We start from the raw sequence: 20,998 nt of genomic DNA on the forward strand, positions 1-20,998 counted from the left end.
TTCCTGGACCGGAAACAAGTATAGATGGCATGGTGAGCAACAAAACAATGGATTTATGCCCAGATCTCTGTACTGGGGTGAATGTATGACATTGTTCTACATTCTGTCCATCAATAGTTCTTTTTGCATTTGTCACCCCAAGTGGGACGGGTATGCTCAGATGTGAGTCCCGTGCTCTCCATGCCACTGGAGTTAAGCTATCCTGGCTGAAGAGGGGTGAAACCACAAAACTGGTCCTAGGATGCTTGTTTCCAGTCCAGGGAGGACCTGGCCTGGCAGTTCGGGCTGGATTGTTCCCCACAAAACTGGTCCTAGGATGCTTGTTTCCAGTCCAGGGAGGACCTGGCCTGGCAGTTCGGGCTGGATTGTTCCCATTGGGCGCAGGGTCAAGACTGATTTGCATATGGCTGGGTCCAAACTGAAATGGCATGGTGAGCAAAAAAACTATGGATGTAGGCCCAGATCTCTGTACTGGGGTGAAGTATGACATTGTTCTGCACAGGGGCGTAACACAAGCCCCCCCCCCCCCCCCCCCCCAGGCCCCGCGTTGCAAGGGGGCACCGCGCTCCGGGGGGCCCCGGCCGGGCCCCTCCTCACGTCAGTAATACAATACTGCTGTGGCTCTTAAATGGTGTGCAGCGCTGGCCCCGGCCGGCAGGGGCCCCTGAGAGTATTTGAAATGGTGCGGGGCCCCGGCCGGGGCCCCTGGGAGTCTTCTAAATGGTGCGTGCGGGGCCGAACACTCCGAAGTAAGTGCCTGCCTCCACAGTCCAACTTTGCCATCAATTACAAATTACAATTGCACTGTACAAGAAAATGAGATTCATACTTCGTCAGTTATGATGAGGCATATTAGACGTTTGCACTTCTGTGTATAGCTTGCATTGAATTGAACTATTAGAGTGGAACATCCTTATCCTACGTTTTATCCGAAGTGCTGGTTTTAATTTCAACCAACAACACCCCACCGGCCTATAACCCACCGCACACACAAGAGAGAAATTGATGGCAGTTTCTGGCAGGTCAATGAAATAAGTGTGCGGTTACATTGGTCAATGTTAATTAGAAAGAAATAAATGTCTCTGTGATTCGCTGTAGCTAAACGCGGTATAGAAGGCCACACTAGTATAAACCATTGGTCATCTGTCTGTCCGTCTGTCGGCCTTCAGTGTGCAATCCGATGGCAGAATTGGGAAGTCTTTCTCTTTATTACCTCACTGCAGAGATGTGTGACAAAGACCCAGTACATTTCCTTAGAACATCGCACACTACTTGCCTCAGCGCTCAGCCCGCAGCACTTTGTACCCGGACGTTCTTTCTTGAGAGAGTGAAATCACTGCACCCATCCCGTTCTGTCCCTGAAACATTTCCTTAATTGCACGCACACTGTACGTCTGTTCCTTTAAATATGAGGTTCTCAAGAGGGGGGCAGGCCTAGGGAGGGGGGGGGGGAGAATTGATTCCAAGGTGGATACCTTATCCCGTTGGGATAAATGCTACTCAAAAAACAGTGCTGCATTAGGCCACCGTGTAATGTGCCATCACTAACATGTTTTGTCACTCATAGCCAAGGGGCCGAGGAGGAGGTCCAAATAATCCTTAACTCTCCACCCCCCTCATTTCGGATAAAGAATCATATTGTGGATAGTTGTACACTTTAGTAAGACCGGGCTGCCCATAGCCTGGTGCCAATCATGTATTTGACCGCATTTTTAAAGGGAAGAGCGGAACATAAGTATAAAGTTTCAAAATATAGTTAGACCATTTTCTAGAAGAATTGTGAAAACATATTGTCACATGGGGGCAGGAGGAAAACTGGAAGAGCACTGCTTTAAACTCATACCAATGTTGCTTTACATGCAGACCTGTGTATCTGAGGAATGCGTGCCCTAATATAGCATTTTGATCACATGCACCAGCAGTTTCCGAACCAAGCCTGTCGGAATGTCCGCGAACATGTGAGGTAACACGAGTGGCGCCATGTTGGCGAATGCTGAGTGAGCGCGCGAGCAGGGCACGGCCTGTGGTTGGTCCTCAGTATGGGTCTTTAGTTAGGCAGGGGGCAGAGTGCATTGAATGGATGGACTCTAGCTCCTGTTTATAAACACCGCCCGTGCCCCCCCCCCCCCCCCCCACCCCCCCGAACTGCCCCCAATGCAGTGGTTTTGTGGGGGTCCCCTCTGACTGAACCCTTCCTTAGAGAGGAACCCTGGTCTGCGGCCCCCTCCCAGATAAATAATACCACTTGGAGCTCGCAGCGTTAGAAGTGGGCGGGGACGGAAGGGCACGGCGTGCCCTTACTTCTTAAAATTATGTTAGTCCGTTCCCCTACTTCTTAGTTTTGAAAGAGCGTACCGGGGACTGTAAAATTGCCATACTTTAAAGTACACCTTTTTTTCTTTTTCATGCATGAGTGGTGCAACGTGAATATTCAGAAGGCCTCTGCACTGCGCCCGGCCTCCTCCCCTTCCCCGCTGGGTCTAATGGGCCTGCAAAGTGAGACTGAAAGGGCCATCAGTGTAGCATAGTGCGAAAACGGCTACTCTGATGGCCCTGCGGCTGCTGTGAGCCCGTGATCACACCTCATTTGTGAGGACGCTGCCAGCAAGTTTACATGCCAATTTAAAGCTGCTATTAGTTGGGTTTTGTGGCAGTGATATTCACAGTGTTTACCTGCTGAAACAACGTTCATCAATGCCTACCAGACTGTTTCCCGGCAATCTCGGCCCGGAGGTGCACCGGGGCCGTTTTCACGCCACTTCTAGTTCTGTTGACAGTTGTCCTCCCCATACAGGCCCCGGTGTAACACACACCATTCCAAAGATGTTTGAGAAACCCAAGAGCAAGAGTGGTTTTGCACACCTAACCAAACGAGTAAGCTCATATTTGGAAGCAGTATTTACACCACCTCCTGACTCATGTGCACATGATTTGGCAGATTTAATAATTGCATGTACTAACAGATTCGCCCCCCTGCAAAGCCCCATTGATAATGACGCCATCTGTGCAGACACATCTTTTCCAACTCAAGCAATGACAGCCCCGGCGTTTGACCCCAGTATTTAGGAGTCTGTTAGTGATTTAAGAAAATATTCCAATGTTCTGAAGTCTATGATTGGTGACCTTATGGGGATGATGAAGGGCAGGAGCAGTGATGGGGCAGGAGCAGTGATGGGGCAGGAGAGGTGACCGGGCAGGAGAGGAGACGTGGAAGGAGAGGCAATAGGGCAGGAGAGGTGACCGGGCACAAGAAGTGACGGGCAGGTGACATGACAGGCAGGTGATGTGATGGGCAGGTGCGGTGATGGGCAGGAGAGGTGACGGGGCAGGAGAGGTGACGGGGCAGGAGAGGTGACGGGGCAGGAGAGGTGACGGGGCAGGAGAGGTGACGGGGCAGGAGCGGTGAGCGGGGCAGGAGCGGTGAACAGGGCAGGAGCGGTGAGCGGGGCAGGAGCGGTGAGCGGGGCAGGAGCGGTGAACAGGGCAGGAGCGGTGAACAGGGCAGGAGCGGTGAACAGGGCAGGAGCGGTGAACAGGGCAGGAGCAGTGACGGGAAGGAGAAGTGACGGGCCAGTAGAAGTGACGGGCCAGGAGAAGGGAGGGGTCGGGGGAATTGACGAAGCAGGAGTGTTGATCGAGCATGAACAGGAGTACTGACTGGATAGGAGCAGTGAAAGGGCAGGAGTAGGCGTTTCCCAAGGCGACTGGAAGGGTAGGGGGCCAGTTTAGTTTGGGGGGACCGGTTTTGTGCAAGTGTAGGAGTTTTAAAAACACTGCAAAGTTATTTGTATATTCAGCAGGTTTCGGCCAACAATACAAGTGCCAAGATAACTTTGGTGATCAATGTACCTGCTGGAGGGAGATGGGAGCATGTTTTGTCTACTGGCTATTTTACTCATCTAAGGTAGTGCAGAGGGGTAATATGCCTGCTGCAAAGAACATGTACCATGCATATCAAAGAGCAATATGTTATGTGTATAGTTCAGTGGGTACTGCTTTGTGTTCACTTCCCGAATGAAAGGACACAAATACATATGGCCTGGCAGTTCGGGCTGGACTGTTCACATTGGGCGCAGGATCAAGACTGATTTGCATATGGCTGGGTCCAAACTGGAATGGCATGGTGAGCAAAAAACGATGGATTTAAGCCCCGATCTCTGAACTGGGGTGAATGTATGACCTTGTTCTGCATTCTGTCCATCAATTGTTCTTTTTGCATTTGTCACCCCGAGTGGGACAGGTATGCTCAGACATGAGTCCTGTGCTCTCCATGCCAATGGAATCAAGCTATCCTGGCTGATGAGGGCTGAAAGCCCGAAACCGGTCCTAGGATGCTTGTTTCCAGTCCAGGGAGGACCTGGCCTGGCAGTTCGGGCTACACTGTTCTCATTGGGCACAGGATCAAGACTGATTTGCATATGGCTGGGTCCAAACTGAAATCGCATGTGAGCAAATAAACAATGGATTTAGGCCCATCTCTCTGCACTGGGGTGAATGTATGATATTGCTCTGCATTCTGTCCACCAGTTGTTCTTTTTACTATATTATGATTGAGCAGCCAGCTGGCTGACATGAATATGAAGGAGCCTTTGTGGGTTTCTGTGAGTCTAGATTCTCCTGAAGAGTCCCTTTCTCTTCTGAGCCCTGCTTAACACATCTGTATAGGAGGAGCCCTGCATTCATGACCTCAATGTTTGAGACAAAAAATAATCATGGATTTCTGAACAATGAGAGTAAAAGCATTAAGGTAACATGTTGTTCCTGCTTATATTTCACATGCTTTACATAAACCTGTATTCCCTATGAGTGTTTGCTTTTTCCTGAATTAAACCTCAAATAAACATATCCATTCTTTTAATTAAATAACGTTATAAGCTGTAACTGGTCAGTGAAATGCTAAACGTACTAAAAATTGGTATGTTTTGCTATTTCTAGCCACACCCCTGACTCCGCCCACTGATTCAATCTTCGGTTGTTCCCGCCCCTGATTCTCCACCCACAGTTCCCCTACTTTTTTTTCCCCACTTCGACCACTGGGAGCTCGAGACCTGGAACGCTGCTTCTGGAAGACTTTGAGCATGTTGTTGGTGTTGCCATGGGAACCGTGCCTGCAAACATTATGCGCACGCGATGAGTGGCATTTTAACATCACAGGGGAACTAGGAGGTGTAATGTGCGTTATCTGAGAGGTAGATATTGTCACGAAAACATGTCTTTAAAATTCGAATTCTACATATTGTACGAATGTTACCATGGATTAAAACACCAAGGATGCTCCCAAAAGCATAAGTAAGCCATGCTTTCCAAAATATCCTGTAATAGCTGATTATTGGTCGTTGCGAGATTGAACAACGACGCGCATCACTCCGTTTTCTTAAAGACCATGAACATACATGTAAATACCACTTTTAGCTGGAGATTCACCACAATAAACACGCGAGCCAGAGTTTTAATTACTACCTTGTCAGAAACCCAGAGCATGATGGATTTCTACGTCGACTTCTGAAGTATTTATGTATGTATATATATGTATTTCTTTGCGTATATATTTAAGGATTTATATAGCGCAAAGTCCACCCAAGCCCTTTTCAGAGCGCTGTATAATCAGCGTAGAGATTTTTAGTGGCAGTGGGTGTCTGCATCTATGCAGCAGGCTGGGTATTGAGAGCATTGAAGGCAAGTAGCCTAAAGGGATAGAGCAATTACAAATTAAGTGCAAAAACTGGTACAGTATTGAGAATACAAGATCAACAACGTGCATAGGTGTAGGTGGAACAATGTCAGCTGCGAGTGCATTATGGTGACGAGAGACAGAGAGTCAGGCAGGTTGCGAGCATACCGGTTGTCATTCTGACATGTTAGTCAACACTAAATGTCACAGAAAGAGAGTAAAAACAGGAAACAATAGAGCTGTGGAGACAGGAGGGGAAAGAAAGGATGTAGAGGCAGGAGGCAAGGCAGCCAAGGGAGGGATAGGACGCTTAGAGACAGTGATTCAAACTAAGCACGAGGAGCTTGCAGGGGAGGAGACAGGAAACAATAGGAAGACAGGCTTACCAAGACGAGGGTGTGGGGTGTGGATAGAAATCCAGAAGAGATGTATACTGCAGGCGGTGAAGGGTGGACCACCGATCTCAGGAGATGGCTCAGTGGCTCACATGAAGGCATCAAAGGGGGAGGGAGAGTTTGACTTGGGGAATTTTGGGGGTCCAAGGGTGTGATATTGTGTGTGCTGATATTTTGTGATGCAGGAGGTGCCTGCGTGAAGATGCCCTGTGTCACTCCTCAGAGGCTTAAAATGTTATTATTATTATTATAATTAGCAGAAATGGGATAAAGTACGTGTCATTCATTATGAGGATATATATTATAAGTCTCTGAGGAGTATATAATGCCATGACTAAGCTAAATTCAAACATCCCTTTAATATATGGAAATCCCTGCACTGCTGCCAGGCTCTTAAAAGTAAATGACCACAATAACTTACATCATAGTGCTCCAAGATTTCACCAAAAAAGACGACCTCCTAGCCACATGTCGTACCGTGGTAAGCAACTTTTGTCCACAGAGCCTGGCACTGCCTTTTCATTTAAAGTAGTGAGGAGGTAGATACATTGTGATGTGATATACAACCACCTCATTCATTCATAAATATTTTCTAAACAATGGTCCCTTTAGACAACCAGTCCAAATATGCATATAACCGGGAGCCAAAACTACAGAAAGACAATGACCTACACTTAAACCTAGCTGGTTCACACTAAAAATGTTAATGTGCTGGCAGAAAGCCATATTCATGAGTCAAAAGCACTCTGGCCATTGCCCTTCCCGCAATATGGATATCTGGCCAATTAATGCATGCCTATTTACTGAAAAAGCTGACTACAAGTGATATGTTAAAATAAGGAAAATAAAGAATTATCATGGGTCAGCTGCAGGTGCCAGGAGTGTGTATCCTGGGAGAGATGCGAGCCACGCACTGGTTGAATCTTCAGCTACTTTGGCGTGCATTTCTAGGGCCTGGAACTGCAATGTAAATGACATCAGGCTACTGAGCAGTAATCGAAGAGCGTGAGGGACCAGCATTCTATTACTCATAGGAACCCCGCAAGAGAGGAAGGGGTGCAGTCACATAACACAGCAACAAGGTGTAAAAATAGGACAGCCGACTCCGTAAGGTTGGCATATTTGGGCAAAATGGAAGGCTTGGGCAAAGTGCGCAGAGGAATAGGATGCCAAGCAGCAGGGGTGGTGCTGACAGCAAGGAGGCATTTCATTTAAAGTTGGAGGTTTCAAAGCAAAATATGCTACATTTCTGGGTGGTAGGGCAAAGTGGTACATGGTGGGCCGCGCGGCTGGGGAGGAATGGTGGGCCGCGCCGCGGGGGGGGGGCACTCCATGTGCTTTGCAGGGGGGCCCCCTCAAGTTTCGTTACGCCACTGGTTCTGCATTCTGTCTGCAATAGTTCTTTTTGCATTTGCCACCTAAGAAAGCAGCAGAATTTGCACAATTCTTCTAAGAAAACATGAAACAGCTCCTTGACCATGTTACACATTCATTCCCACTTGAGGACTGCAAATCCAAAGGCTTCTAGCACAGCTTTGACTTCATCACTGAAAATGCCCTCTTCTATAGAGCATTCTGAAAACAAAACCTTTGAACCGTTCTATTGACCCTATCCCTAGAGACATTGTAAAAGACTTCTACACCTACACGCTTCCCTAACTGACTAATCTGGTTAACCTCTTTCTCAGCCGAGGCTCCTTTCCTGATGCCCTCAAAACAGGTCAGGTGACCGCACTTCTAAAGAAATCCTCCGCTGATGTGAATGACTTTAACAACTTCTGCTCTATCACCAACCTCCCCTTCCTTGCTAAAGGATTGAGAGATGTGTAGTCGAGGAACTCTCCCAACATACCAAGGACAATGACCTTCTTGATGAATTTCATTCCGGCTTCAATCAAGGCTGCAGCACTGATACTGCACTGCTACAAGTTATCGACGATGCCCTGCAAGTTTGTGACTCTGGCAACTCCTGATTCTTCTGGACCTTTCTGCAGCCTTTGACACTTTAAACCATAGAACACTTCTGAACACATTACAACAAAGAATGGGATTTGAAGGCACAGTCCTCACATGGTTTGAATCGTAGCTCACAGGCAGATCTCAGATTATTAAAATTGAAAGCTGTCTCTCTACATCAAAGGCTGTGAATCCCCACACCCACCCTATTCATTCTTTACATGGAACCGCTGGGAGACCTACTGAAAAAGACCCGGGATCCATTATCACCTCTATGCTGATGACACCCAACTCTACCTCAGGTTGTCCTCTGCACATGACATTTCATTCCTCGCGACCACCCTCAACTCCCTCCAAGAATGGATTATGTCTCATCACCTAAATCTGAATCCCTCTAAAACTGAATTTCTTCTTATCTCAACCTCAAACTCTCCACCCCCTGTGCAATCATGGATGGATAATCTGAACATTCTTAACAGAAAACCTGCCATTGTTGAAAGTGCCAAATCCATAGGTGTCATCCTGGACAAAAGAGTCAACCTCCAATCCCAAATCACCACCATGGCCAAGAACTCACACTCCCAACTGCACCTTCTCTGGGGGATCCGGTGTTTCATTCTTGACCAAGACCTGAAAATACTGGTTCAGTCTTTGGTGCTCTCCAGACAGGACTACTGTAACTCTCTCTTTGGAGGCCTCCCACCAATCCCTTTTAAAATCCATCTTCCATTTGTCTAAGTGTTACGTCTACGGGGCCATATTTCACCCATAATGGTTTCTGTACGCTGGCATCCCATTGAAGCTAGTTCACTATACAAGACTGCATGCATCACCTGTAAAGCCATACACACTTCCACCCCTCGATACCAGGCTAACAAACTCAAAATATCAGGCGGCTGCAAACCTTCACACAATGCTATAAATCTACTGAACCAGCAACTTTTAAAAGAATAAACTCATGGCGCAGCCCTTCTCAGGTAATGTACCTAGAATTTGGTGTTCACTACCTCCAAACCTTCGCACATCCTTCAGTTTTTTCAAAAAGGGCCTTATTTGGCCTATTTGGGCAGCTGCAGCTAATATCTCAACAACTTTTTCATTCCTACAGCTGCAAAAGCTCATGCAGAGGCAGACGGTCATCTCTCACCTACTCCAGCCACTAGAATACCTTCCTGAGTGCTTCAGATGTTTGGGCCATATGGAGGGTCAGGTGGTTTCTCCAAATTTGTTAGGCGAGAACAGCAGATCAGTGGTTTCTGTTAATAAAGAGATCAGGTTACTCCCTGTCATTCCTCCAAACACCCACTTGTGTCCCACCTCACCCTGCCACCCCACACCAGCGTCTTGCTGAAAGAGGTTCTTTCTCTTCTTGTGCAGTGTTCAACTGGAATTGTTCCTATTTGTCTGAGGGAAATTATATTATTCCGGATACCTGCTTGAGCTGACGAAAGGTAGAGTGATAGACTCAACTCTTGATTTGTGATTTCTGAACAAATGTTTGAAACACAAAATGGTCAGAATTATCCCCCCTGGGCAAGTCCTCTCTTCCTTTCAGGATCAAGATGTGATGTCTTCCTGAAATCTTCACGATGCTGGATTTCTTAGTTTAAGGTGATGCCAGTTTTAGGAGGGTTTGATTGATAGAGATGTTGTCTCTGATGAAAGTGATTGGTTCACAAAATGTGACAGGAATTCATTGCATTTAACAGTTGAGAGAAGGACATCTAAAGCTGGAGAGGAGGCCGCTCGGATAAACTGAAATGATGATCAGATCAAGAGAAATGATTACAATACTCTCTTGACAAAAACAGAAGTTCTCATTTTCTTCATGGGGTTTAATCTGAAAAGGGGTTTATCTGTGATGTGTGGGTTCTTGCAGCATGTATCTTATGTGTATGTTTTATTACAAATTCGAAATAGGTTAGAAGTATAGTGGTATTCCTCTTTTGGAATGGAGCTCATCTGAATTAAGTAATCTTCAGGAGAATATCTCTCAAGATAGAATCTTCTTGGAACTTCTAAGAATAGAAGGATGCACGTGTGTTGTCCTTTAAGGTATAGACTAAATCTAGCGAAGAATAGAGGATAATTCCAAGTTTCTGGTCCATTATACAATGTCAGGAGTTCTTGCATTGGCAATTGAAGGCTTGCTGGTTCACCATTTTCTTTTTCTTTAAGTCATATTAATATTATTGGATCTTTGAGAATAAATCGAGCAACGCATTGCTGAAGAAATATGCCCTTGTCAATCATTTTTTAATGTCCTTATGCCTAGAGCACCGAAGACAAAGAAGAGGTCAATGAGCTCGTCAGATTGATTGATGCCAATGAAGATGGCAAGATCAGCTTTGAGGAGTACTGGAGCCTGATCAGCCTGATCACCGACACACTGAGCAAGCAAATGGCCATGCATTCCGAGGTAAGTGGCTAGAGGAGAAGCCTTGGCCAAGGACTAGTCTTGGCCGTGAGAGATTCCACATTTTATGGTGGTTGCAAAATTCATTCCTTGGCGATGTGTTAGTAATGGTAGATTAGCTTTCCCAAAATACACTCACCCTTTGTGTTCTTAGCAATGAGTAGTTGGGAGCAATGTATGCACAAATTAATACAATTAATGTTTAACATAAATGTTTTTCCCTTAGGTGCATTTTTTTCATTTTGGGGCAAGTCTGCTTGGGGAAGTTGAAAGAAAACATTTTTTGCATGATGAATCTCCTGTTTATTGGTTTGCTGTGTATTATGTATGTGTTTCATATTAATATATGTGTTATAAGTGTAAAGGGAACCTACCTAAAATGCAGCAGAGTGCTGTACAGTGTCTGTTGAGACAACAAATGACTGGGGGGCTAGCTGGTTTCTGTGCACATAAGTGAACTGTTACTGTACCTTGATAAAGTGCTGCTCATAGAGGGATTGTCAAAGCTGAAATCTTAAATAAAATTAATGTTTTAAGATTTTTCTCTGGAAGCAAGTTTTTTTCTGCTGAGTGGCATGTGATGCTCCAGAGCTCTAATAGAACGCCTAACAAACAAGTCTGAGCACAGATAGATACACTCTTGTTCAGCAACATAAATGTACACACCAGTTCAGTTTTCAGGCAAAGCAACCCGCTGTGTATTCATTATGCACGAGGCAGCTACCTCCTTGTACATCTGATAACATTTACTAAACAGTACAATCTGCCTACTGTGGATATAGCCTTGGGGAACACTTGCAAATACCAGAATGAACATCATATCTCACTCCTCAGTCTTCCCAAACCATCCTAAACTGAGCTCTGCAAAATACCATTTACATTTTTAGTTGCTGAAACTTATGCCTGCGTTAGTGCCGCAGCAATGTGCTCATGTGACTTAGGCAAGATGGAGTAGGTTTAGGTTTTGCTATTTTGGCCTAGGCACTCACAGTATGTCTTTAACTCTTTTCTGAAGTGGAGCAGAAATGGTACGGTCTTACTGGATGCTGGGATGTGCATCTAGATTCCAGGTACCTCCTTGTTTTTTCTTTTTTACACTTTACAGCCTTCACTCTGATGGTGTTCTGCCTGCAGCTGATGGCGCACTGCGATTACCTGCTCAGTTTTAACAGGGTCACCTGGGCCCATACACACACACACCTTGAACAGGTAATCCTAGGCTTTACCTTTCCTGCCAATCAGAATTTATTTCAACTATGACCTTTACCATTGACTCACCAATCCTTGTTATCTGTAGATAAACAGTCCTAAGGGATTAAGGGAGTTAGCATAATATGTAGATAATAACATTTACCTTCATAAAATAACCACAGACTCAGGAAAGTTTCAACACTTTATCTATGTAAATTTAAATGTCATGGTCCATAATAATGCAGTTAAAGTCTTTCAGGAAAATAATAACTAATGCAATGAGGTGTAGAAATATTACAAAATTAAATTTGAGCATGGATTATCGGGAAAGGTGGGAAGGGGATAACATTGCAAATACATACCCACACAGAATTATATGTTCGAGGCATATGAGCTGCAGAGTCTACACTTTACATTAGATAGTCACGAGATAGGTGACTTCTCCCTTGGACGATAGTGCGCATGGGCATCGGCTCCATCCTTAGATTGTTTTTTTCCGCCACTGGGTTCGGATGCAACTTTTCCGCTCCGGTTCCAAAATCTACTTTTCAAAGACTTTGACGCGCAAAACTTTCTAAAAATAGACTTTAACATCAATATACATAGAGTCGACTTCATCACTTCGATTCCCGTCGTCGACGCGGGCCGTTGGGCCTACCCACGTGGTGAGGCCTACAATTCATGGAAAGGATACCATTCAAAAAATGCCCTGGGTGTGGAGCAAAATTTCCACACAGCGACCATCACGAGGTGTGTAATCTGTGTTTATCACCTGAACACGAGGAGTTGAGCTGCACAGCTTGTGCGTCCTTTCGATCCTAGAAGACCATTCAAGATCGGAGGGCCCTTCGACGCGACATGCAAAGATCAGCTCCGGAACCGGTGGATATCTTCTACGAAGGTCCATGTGTCCCCGAGGAAGATTCCGATGATCTCCATATCGCATCTGACGCAAACGACTCCGATGACTCCATACCTTCAGGTCAATGCGTGAGTACGCACTTCCCTAACCCCAGCCCCAACCCCTAAACCAAAGGCTAAGGTCAAAACTCCACCTTCGGGGCCCAGTCGAGACCGAGACATTGCTTCGAAAGCCCCACCATCGAGCCCGACTCCGAAGAAAATATTAAAGCCTCTCGGTAGCTCCATACCGAGCAAACCGCACGTGCCGATACTACCAGCTCCCTCTGTACCGAAACCGAAAAGTCCCGGTTCCGAAAAACACTCAGAAATTATCGACTCCTAAAGACAAGACAGCACCGAAACCAATGAAGCCTGCTTCCACCCCAAAACCTTCTGTGACGAAACTTACAAAGCCTGCTTCCGATGCCTCCAAGCCCTCGAACCAGGCCTCGACTCCAAAAACAATACCTTCGGTGACGAAAAGTACGCCAAAGGACTATACAACAACTCCTAAGGCTAAAGACAAGCAGAAACAAGGCCCGGAGCTGAAAAAATTGGCGCCGAAAGCAATTTCTCAAAAAGACGAGCTTTTTAGACCTGATCCCTTGCACAAAAGGATCTACATTGATCCACAAACAGTACATGTTTCTACTATACCACACAGAAAGAGGAAGTTTGGTACAGCACCTACAACTCCGGTGCCTGTCAAGAAGAATGATTCTGCCACATCACCTATGCACCCTTCTTCTCCTGTACTTCCTCTTTCACCTTCTATTCCTTTTAACACCTCACCTCAAATTTCACCTGCTCGTTCACCACACAATTCTCCACCTCAATCTTCACCTCCACAGACACCTCCTCAGAATGAAGATGAGTATAACATATGGGATGGGGGAGACCCAGCTGAGCCTTTTCCATACCCCACTGATATACCAGACTGGGAATATCCAAACCCACAAGATGTACCAGATATCCCTGAACCACATACATCTCCATCCAAACCATCTTCTCCTGAAGATAATATTGGGTTTGGACATCTAATTAATATGGCTGCCATCTATCATAATGTAACAATGCACTCAGATGAGGCAGAGGAAGATTTTTTGTTAGACACTTTTGAGCAATCACAAAAATCTGTTCAAATATTACCCATGATGAAAGGGGTCATTAGGCATGCCCCAGAAGTGTTTATAGATCCTGTAAGAGCTAGGATCATAAATCCAAGAATAGAAAAAAAGTTCAGGTCCGCTCCTGGGGATCCTGCTTACATTAAAGGTCAGGTACATAAGAGAAAGGGTCAGTGTTTGATCATTCAAATACGGAATGATTCCCAAAAAGACATCAGAGAATTAATGAAAAAAAGCAAACATTTTTAAATCATATCGCCATCTCATAGTTTTTGCACACAATGAATTTTAATGAGCAGATAATAAAGTGGAGACACAAAATCAATTATATAGCTCCAAAAAATATTCACAATGTTAAATCAACAAAATACAAACATAACTCTTATTAATCAAAGTTATCTGTATACTATTAAAATTGAGCGTGCTCTCAGTGAGGGGAAAGAAAAGGTAATTGGGTAACATGGTGGTGATTGGGTACGTGGGGGACTGGGTAAAGGTGGTGTCACAATAACACAATCGCAGTACAATTAAAGAAAGACCTTTACAGGCTAACACGATCGAAAGTTCCCTAAAACTCTTCACACACAGGATGGATTCCTAAATTCTAGTTATATCCCACTCGTGTGAGGTGATGCTGTAGTCTACGTTTCGACCCCGCTTGATATAAGGGTTATTCGCGCCTCAATCTGGGGTCTTCATCAGGGCAATATAAGGTGAGAGCACTTCAAGTGCGGACGACAAATGACCAACAGTACTGGACCTTTGGTAAGTTCCTCGGTTGTTAGCTTGATCTTCGGGAGTGGACTTTGTTGGAAGCGGTAAAGAATCGCCGTGTTCCCAAGCTTCTATTCGCTTCCAATCGACTGGCGTAATTAATATGCCATCTCGAGGTGCCCGATCAATCAGGCCGCCTGGCTGAGTCTGTGGGCCTCCACATCCGCCTTCACTGCCTTTCGACTAGGTGAAAGGCAGGTCAATGACCCAGGTCAGGTAGGTCAATGACCCAGGTCTGGTAGTTTCAGGGTAGACCCCATTAAAGGTCAGCTACCCTTAGATTCCCTAGTTGTGTCAAATTCTAGAAAAAGAGCAAATTCACAGACATCAGGTGAGGCACCACCTACTGATAAGGAATCAAAAATAATAGATGCTTCAGGCAAAGGTATAGCTGCACAAGCTAGCACTACATGGCGTATAGCTAGCACACAAGCTCTCCTCGCAAGATACGACAGGACTCATTATGACCAGTTAGAAACCCTTTTACAACATCTACCTGACCAACATAAGGCACAAGCGAATGACCTTATACAGGAGGGTAAGCTTATTTCAAATGCCTCAATCAACTGCACTCTTGATGTAGCAGACACTGCATCTAGAGCAATAAACACTAGAGTTCTCCTTAGAAGGCATGCATGGCTACACATTTCAGGATTTAAGCAAGAGGTGCAAACAACCATCTTAAATAACCATTCAATCAACAACAATTGTTTGGGCCAGAGGTAGAAGTAGCACTTGAAAAAATTAAAAAACACACTGATACTGCAAAATCTATGGGAGCTTTGCAGTCCACTCAACCAAGAGGCTCCTTTAGTCGCTCCTTTTATAGAGGAGGCTCCAAACAAACTGGAGCAGACAATTCAACTTCCTTTAAAAACAATACGCAAGCATCCTCCAATAGAGGATATTTTAGGGGAGGTTACAGAGGGAATAACAATAAAGGAAGAGGTCGAGGTAATAACAACAGTCGATCCTTTCCACCACTAAACAGTGACTTCCTTCAGCTCCCCCAACAGCATACCACTCCTGTAGGGGGGAGATTAACACAGTTCCTACCTGTCTGGAATTCCATCACAACAGACAAGTGGGTAAGACAAATTATCCAGTATGGTTACTGCCTAGAGCTTACAGCTACACTCTACATATACCACCCAGACAGCGTTTAATGTCCACAGAACATCTAACGCTGCTCCAACAAGAAGTTCTCTCCTTGCTGCAAAAAGATGCAATAGAGCTAGTTCCGTTAAGACATCAAGGAACAGGGGTTTACTCACTTTATTTCCTAATACCCAAAAAAGACGGAACACTCAGACCAATTCTAGGCCTAAGGCCTCTCAATCTGTATATACAATCAGATAATTTTCACATGATCACTTTACAACAAGTGCTCCCATTTTTGCAACAAGGCGATTTCCTAACCACACTAGACATCAGGGACGCCTACTTCCACATTCCCATACATCCTTCTCACAGGAAGTATCTCAGATTTGTACTAGAAGGACAACACTATCAGTTCAAAGTCCTTCCATTCGGGGTCACAACTGCACCACGAGTGTTTACAAAGTGCCTAGCAGTAGTAGAAGCACATCTCAGAAGACAACATATCCACGTCTTACCATACTTAGACGATTGGCTCATAAAAGCCAAGTCATTCAATCAGTGTCCTACACACATCTCAAACAATGCAAACACTGCACGACTCGGGGTTTACAATCAACTACACCAAGTCACATCTCCAGCCCACTCATGTACATCAATACCTAGGAGCTACCATAAACACCAAATACAGCTCTAGCTTATCCCAGTCCAGCCAGGATACAGAGCATTCAAGCCTTAGTTACAAGGTTTCAAAACCAACACTCTCTTCCAGCCAGAGTGTTCATGCAATTAATAGGCATGATGGCATCTTGCATTTTTATTTTACCATATGCAAGACTGCAAATGCACCCATTGCAGGAATGTCTAGCACATCAGTGGAATCAGGCACAAAGACAACTAACAGACCTGGTGTTGGTGGACAGCCACACACATTGCTCTCTGCAGTGGTGGAACACCAAAAACTTGTCCAGAGGGCGGCCGTTCCTAAAGCCAGTTCCACAGATAGTACTGACAACGGACGCATCCCTGACAGGATGGGGAGCACATCTGCTCCACCACACAACTCAGGGAAGATGGACCACTCAACAAAAGGTGCTTCACATAAATCACCTAGAGTTGCTGGCAATTTTCCTAGCACTAAAGTCCTTTCAAGTGCACATACAGAACAAAGCTGTCCTAATCCGGACGGACAACATGACAGCCATGTACTACAAACAAAAACAAGGAGGCACACATTCCCTGCAGCTGTCCCAGCTCGCACAAAACATTTGGAGATGGGCCATTTCACAAAAGATATATCTGCTTGCACAGCACCTTCCAGGAGTTCACAATCAGATAGCTGATCTGTTAAGTCGACAGACACAACAGATTTACGAATGGGAACCACATCTGCAAGTTCTTCAACCAGTCTTTCACAAGTGGGGCCATCCAGAAATAGACCTGTTTGCCACACACGAAAACGCAAAATGGCCAACCTTCGCCGCCAGGTTTCCACACCCGTTGTCCAAGGGCAATGCGATATGGATGAACTGGTCAGGCAGATTTGCGTACGCTTTTCTGCCACTCCCACATATACCACTAGTGGTACGCAAGCTCAGACAACAGTCTCTCAAACTGATCCTGGTAGCTCCCACATGGGCACGCCAACTGTGGTTCACCACACTGCTAGAACATTCTCAAGTTCCACACCAAAAACTATCTCTGACACCATCCATGCTAACTCAGAACCATGGAGACATCAGGCATCCAGATCCAAGTCAACTGAATCTGGCGATCTGGCTCCTGAAGTCTTAGAGTTTGGTTACATTAACCTGCCACCAGACTGTATGAATGTCATTAAAGAAGCCAGAAGACCTACTACTAGAGCTTGCTATGCTGATAAATGGAAACGATGTGCCATTTACTGCACTAATATTCAAATTGATTCTTTGGATGCTTCCATCCAAAATATTATCTGTTACCTTCTCCATTTACAGAGATGTAATCTGGCATATTCATCTATACCAGTGGTTCCCAAACTTTTTTGACCCATGGCTCCCTTGCCCTTATTCGCAGTTGGCCGTGGCTCTCCCCCATTTTTTTACCGGTGGACGGGTGGGTGGGGATGTAAGCCCGACCTCGGGAGTACTTCCTGTTGCACTCTGACTGCCCCCTCTGTCCATGCCTGTCCCCACGCCCTCAGACTGCCCCTTCCCTCCATGCCTCCTTTCTTCGTGCCCTGAGACTCCCCCTTCTATCCATGCCTGCTCCCTTCGTGCCCTGAGACTGCCCCTTCCCTCCATGCCTGCTCCCTTTGTGCCCAGAGACTGCCCCTTCCCTCCATGCCTTCTCCCTTTGTGCCCTGAGACTCCCCCTTCTATCCATGCCTGCTCCCTTCGTGCCCTGAGACTGCCCCTTCCCTCCATGCCTGCTCCCTTTGTGCCCAGAGACTGCCCCTTCCCTCCATGCCTTCTCCCTTTGTGCCCTGAGACTCCCCCTTCTATCCATGCCTGCTCCCTTCGTGCCCTGAGACAGCCCCTTCCCTCCATGCCTCCTCCCTTTGTGCCCTGAGACTGCCCCTTCCTTCCATGCCTGCTCCCTTCGCGCCCTGAGACTGCTATATACATTTACTCCTGCGTATAGGTGAATATACCAACCTCGCCCCTCCCCAAGTAACATCAGTCCATTTTCTTTAATGTCAATGGGTACCCCACACTGTACAATGGTTCTGTTCATCAATTCATGCCACGGGCATAGCTATCAGTAGTGCAGCAGATGAAGTGGCACCAGGGCTCATGTATGTTATACTTAGGTGTGGAATGAAAAGCTGGTAATGCACCAAGGATTTGGAACAATATCCCCATATCCATCTGGACAGCCCGCACACTACATCGTCATGCAGTAACAGACCACCAACCATCTACCCCTCCTATCAAATGTTGACTGAGTCTTTGGCTTTGGCCCTGTACAGAGGTCTGCAGACATTTGGCTAAGTTTGTGCTGTATTTATACCACATACATACAGGCATAATATACTAATCAAACAAAAGTGGGGAATTTTCTTAAATATAGAAGACTTGGAGAGACCTTGGCCAAACCCTTCTGCCCACTCTGTGTATAATGAAGTATTTCCTCTAAATAGAACTTCAAAATATATGTACCTATTTTATCAAGGTTATGATTTAGACTTTTTATGTTTTTCTGCTATCTTCATCAATAAGGTTGCTTCTTGCAAAGGAGCTTCGGCAATCGTTAATCGCTGGCACCTCCTGTGATGTCATTGTCTGTGATGTCACAATGTAAGTAAATCAGAGGAGCTTCACTCATTTCCCCCCAGAAGCCTTGGGCCCTTCAGCCGTGACTGGATCCTGGGGTCCCAGGCCAGAGAGGCTTCCTCCTTGATGCTTGAGGGGATATTATTAGAAATACAGCAGAAGGAGAAGCTGAATTGCCAAGATTATATTAGACAGAACAGCATGAAGCAGACTCCAGGTGTCAGTGGGGGCGAACCATTTTTTCTTATTCAGATAATCAAGTAGACATGTCCATGAAAGAAAAAAAGCCTCTGCTTGGATTTATGGTTGAATATAGGCACTGAGATATTCTATTCGAAGGACTATAGAAGATTAGCAGACAAATCACTTGAGAAAACCTGCTTCAATAATGTGCAGCTAACCGCTCTGGACAGCATGTTAAGCATCTAATTACACGAGCTGCGCACCCTACAGCAGTTGTACCTCACTACATATCCCAGCATACAGCTCTTCAAAGCAGCTGTGATTCAGACAGTCATCAGCATCTCCTTCTGAGGACCGACCTCGTTCCTTTCACAGCCGGTGCTGCAAGCACAGCCAGCCACCGATGTGGCGACCAGTAAGGGGACAAAGCTGACCCTCAGCAGCCCCTCAGCTCCTTACACGTCAAGAGAGGTCTGTGCTCGCGAAGCAGTGAGGGGACCTGGCGTGTGCTCCACCAGCACAATGGTTCCTGGTTGTCCGGAGACAGACGGCTGTCCGCTCCGGTCTTTGATTTCAGGCGGTGCACATCTGAGGCAGGAGAACACACTTCACTGTGAGGGGCACGTTCTTCAAACACATGCCAGATAAATGTGCATGCCTACATCTTCTCAGACAGCAGTAGTGAGCAGAACCAGGTAGCATTTATCCACTGTGATGGTGAAAGGAATGTGCTGTAACAGTGCACTAGACATGCACTCTGAAGAGCATGCATCCTGGTGTGAGACTGAATGCCTCGTGCACACCGGTAACGGTGCACACACACACACACTGTTCTTCTTGTTAGAGCGCACACACAGCCACACCCCAGCACTTCACAGGTCGTTAAAAGACCATTTGCATGTTAATGAGGCCTTGCTGTTGTTTCACCCCTTCCAAGAGCCCCTGCAGCTCACCCTTTCTTTCCATCCCTGTTTCCTTAAAGCGGCGGGTTTGACACTATTATGCAGGTGTCATTTCTAAATTGCTAGCGCTGCCACTGCAATTTCACACATCGTGCCGCGGCGCCCCTGGCAACTGATAACGGCGCACCGGGGCGCCGCGGCGCACAGTTTGGGAACCACGGATCTATACGATTACATCCTGCAGCCATTGCAGCATACCTACAAAACAGACAACATATGTAGTTGTTTAGAGTACCAGTGTTGGACCTAGGTTTTCCAAGTCTACATAAGGTAGCTTGGCACAGTAGTGGCTACAGCTAACTCAAGGCGTTGGTTAAGTGCTTACAAGTCTCACTCACAGTAACTCAGTGATGAACCACTAAAATAAAAGACACAACACCAATGTTTGGAAAAATACCGTTACCTTTTATAAAAATAATATGACTCTTTTCATGCAAAATGGGTTTACAATTAGTTGAGCACTAATGTACCTGTGTTACATCAATTTCAGTATTTTCCCACACTAGGAACACTAATTCATGGGTACATTTCCTTTGTAAGAAACTGTTATCACCCTCACAAAATTACTTTTCCAATAAGACTTCACAGTCAGTACTATTCTCTATACAGGTTACACATTTACATCACAGACCTGGCATGTACATTTCATTACAGTTTCAGTGTGCCCTTTTTAGAGATATTAGCCTGCTTCAGTAGTAATTTTCAATAAACCATAGCATCACTACTCTGTATCCAATTCTGTAATTACCCTGGGATACCAAGCTAGCTCTCAGCCTCAATCAACCCTGGTTTCTATAATGAACTCTTATTTCTCCTCTCCACAACTAAGAGTTTTCACTAGCATTAAGCGGTCCCCAGTTCTCAGTATCTCCAGTGGCCCCTCTTCCCTGCTCCTTACTTTAGCGTGGGGACGATGTTGTCCCAGTCCCCACGCGTCACTGCTGCCTTAGGGCGCCTGCCGGCTTCTCTGCCTCTCTCTCCCTTGGCTCCGCCGAACCGGCGCTTTGCTGGGGGGCTGGGCGGAGGATCGGTTGGGATCCCAACTCTCCCTTCCCTGCTCGTGTCCGC

General features: G+C 45.9%; 1 protein-coding gene across 4 annotated transcripts in view; it reads left to right on the top strand.

The window, feature by feature from the left end:
• The window catches only part of LOC147673643 (protein S100-A16-like), a 126,582-nt gene that overhangs the window by 75,967 nt on the left and 29,617 nt on the right, over positions 1-20,998 (top strand). For 3 of the 4 annotated variants that reach the window (XM_086947581.1, XM_086947580.1, XM_086947582.1), the window contains exon 3: positions 10,298-10,441. In XM_086947581.1, the coding sequence (XP_086803707.1) occupies positions 10,298-10,441 (144 nt within the window). Of the gene's footprint in view, positions 1-10,297; positions 10,454-20,998 lie in introns of those variants that run through there. The other variant, XM_086947583.1, reaches the window with a different exon arrangement.

The sequence above is a fragment of the Lissotriton vulgaris genome, chromosome 12 (assembly GCF_964263255.1).
Source record: "Lissotriton vulgaris chromosome 12, aLisVul1.2, whole genome shotgun sequence".
NCBI lineage: Eukaryota > Metazoa > Chordata > Amphibia > Caudata > Salamandridae > Lissotriton > Lissotriton vulgaris.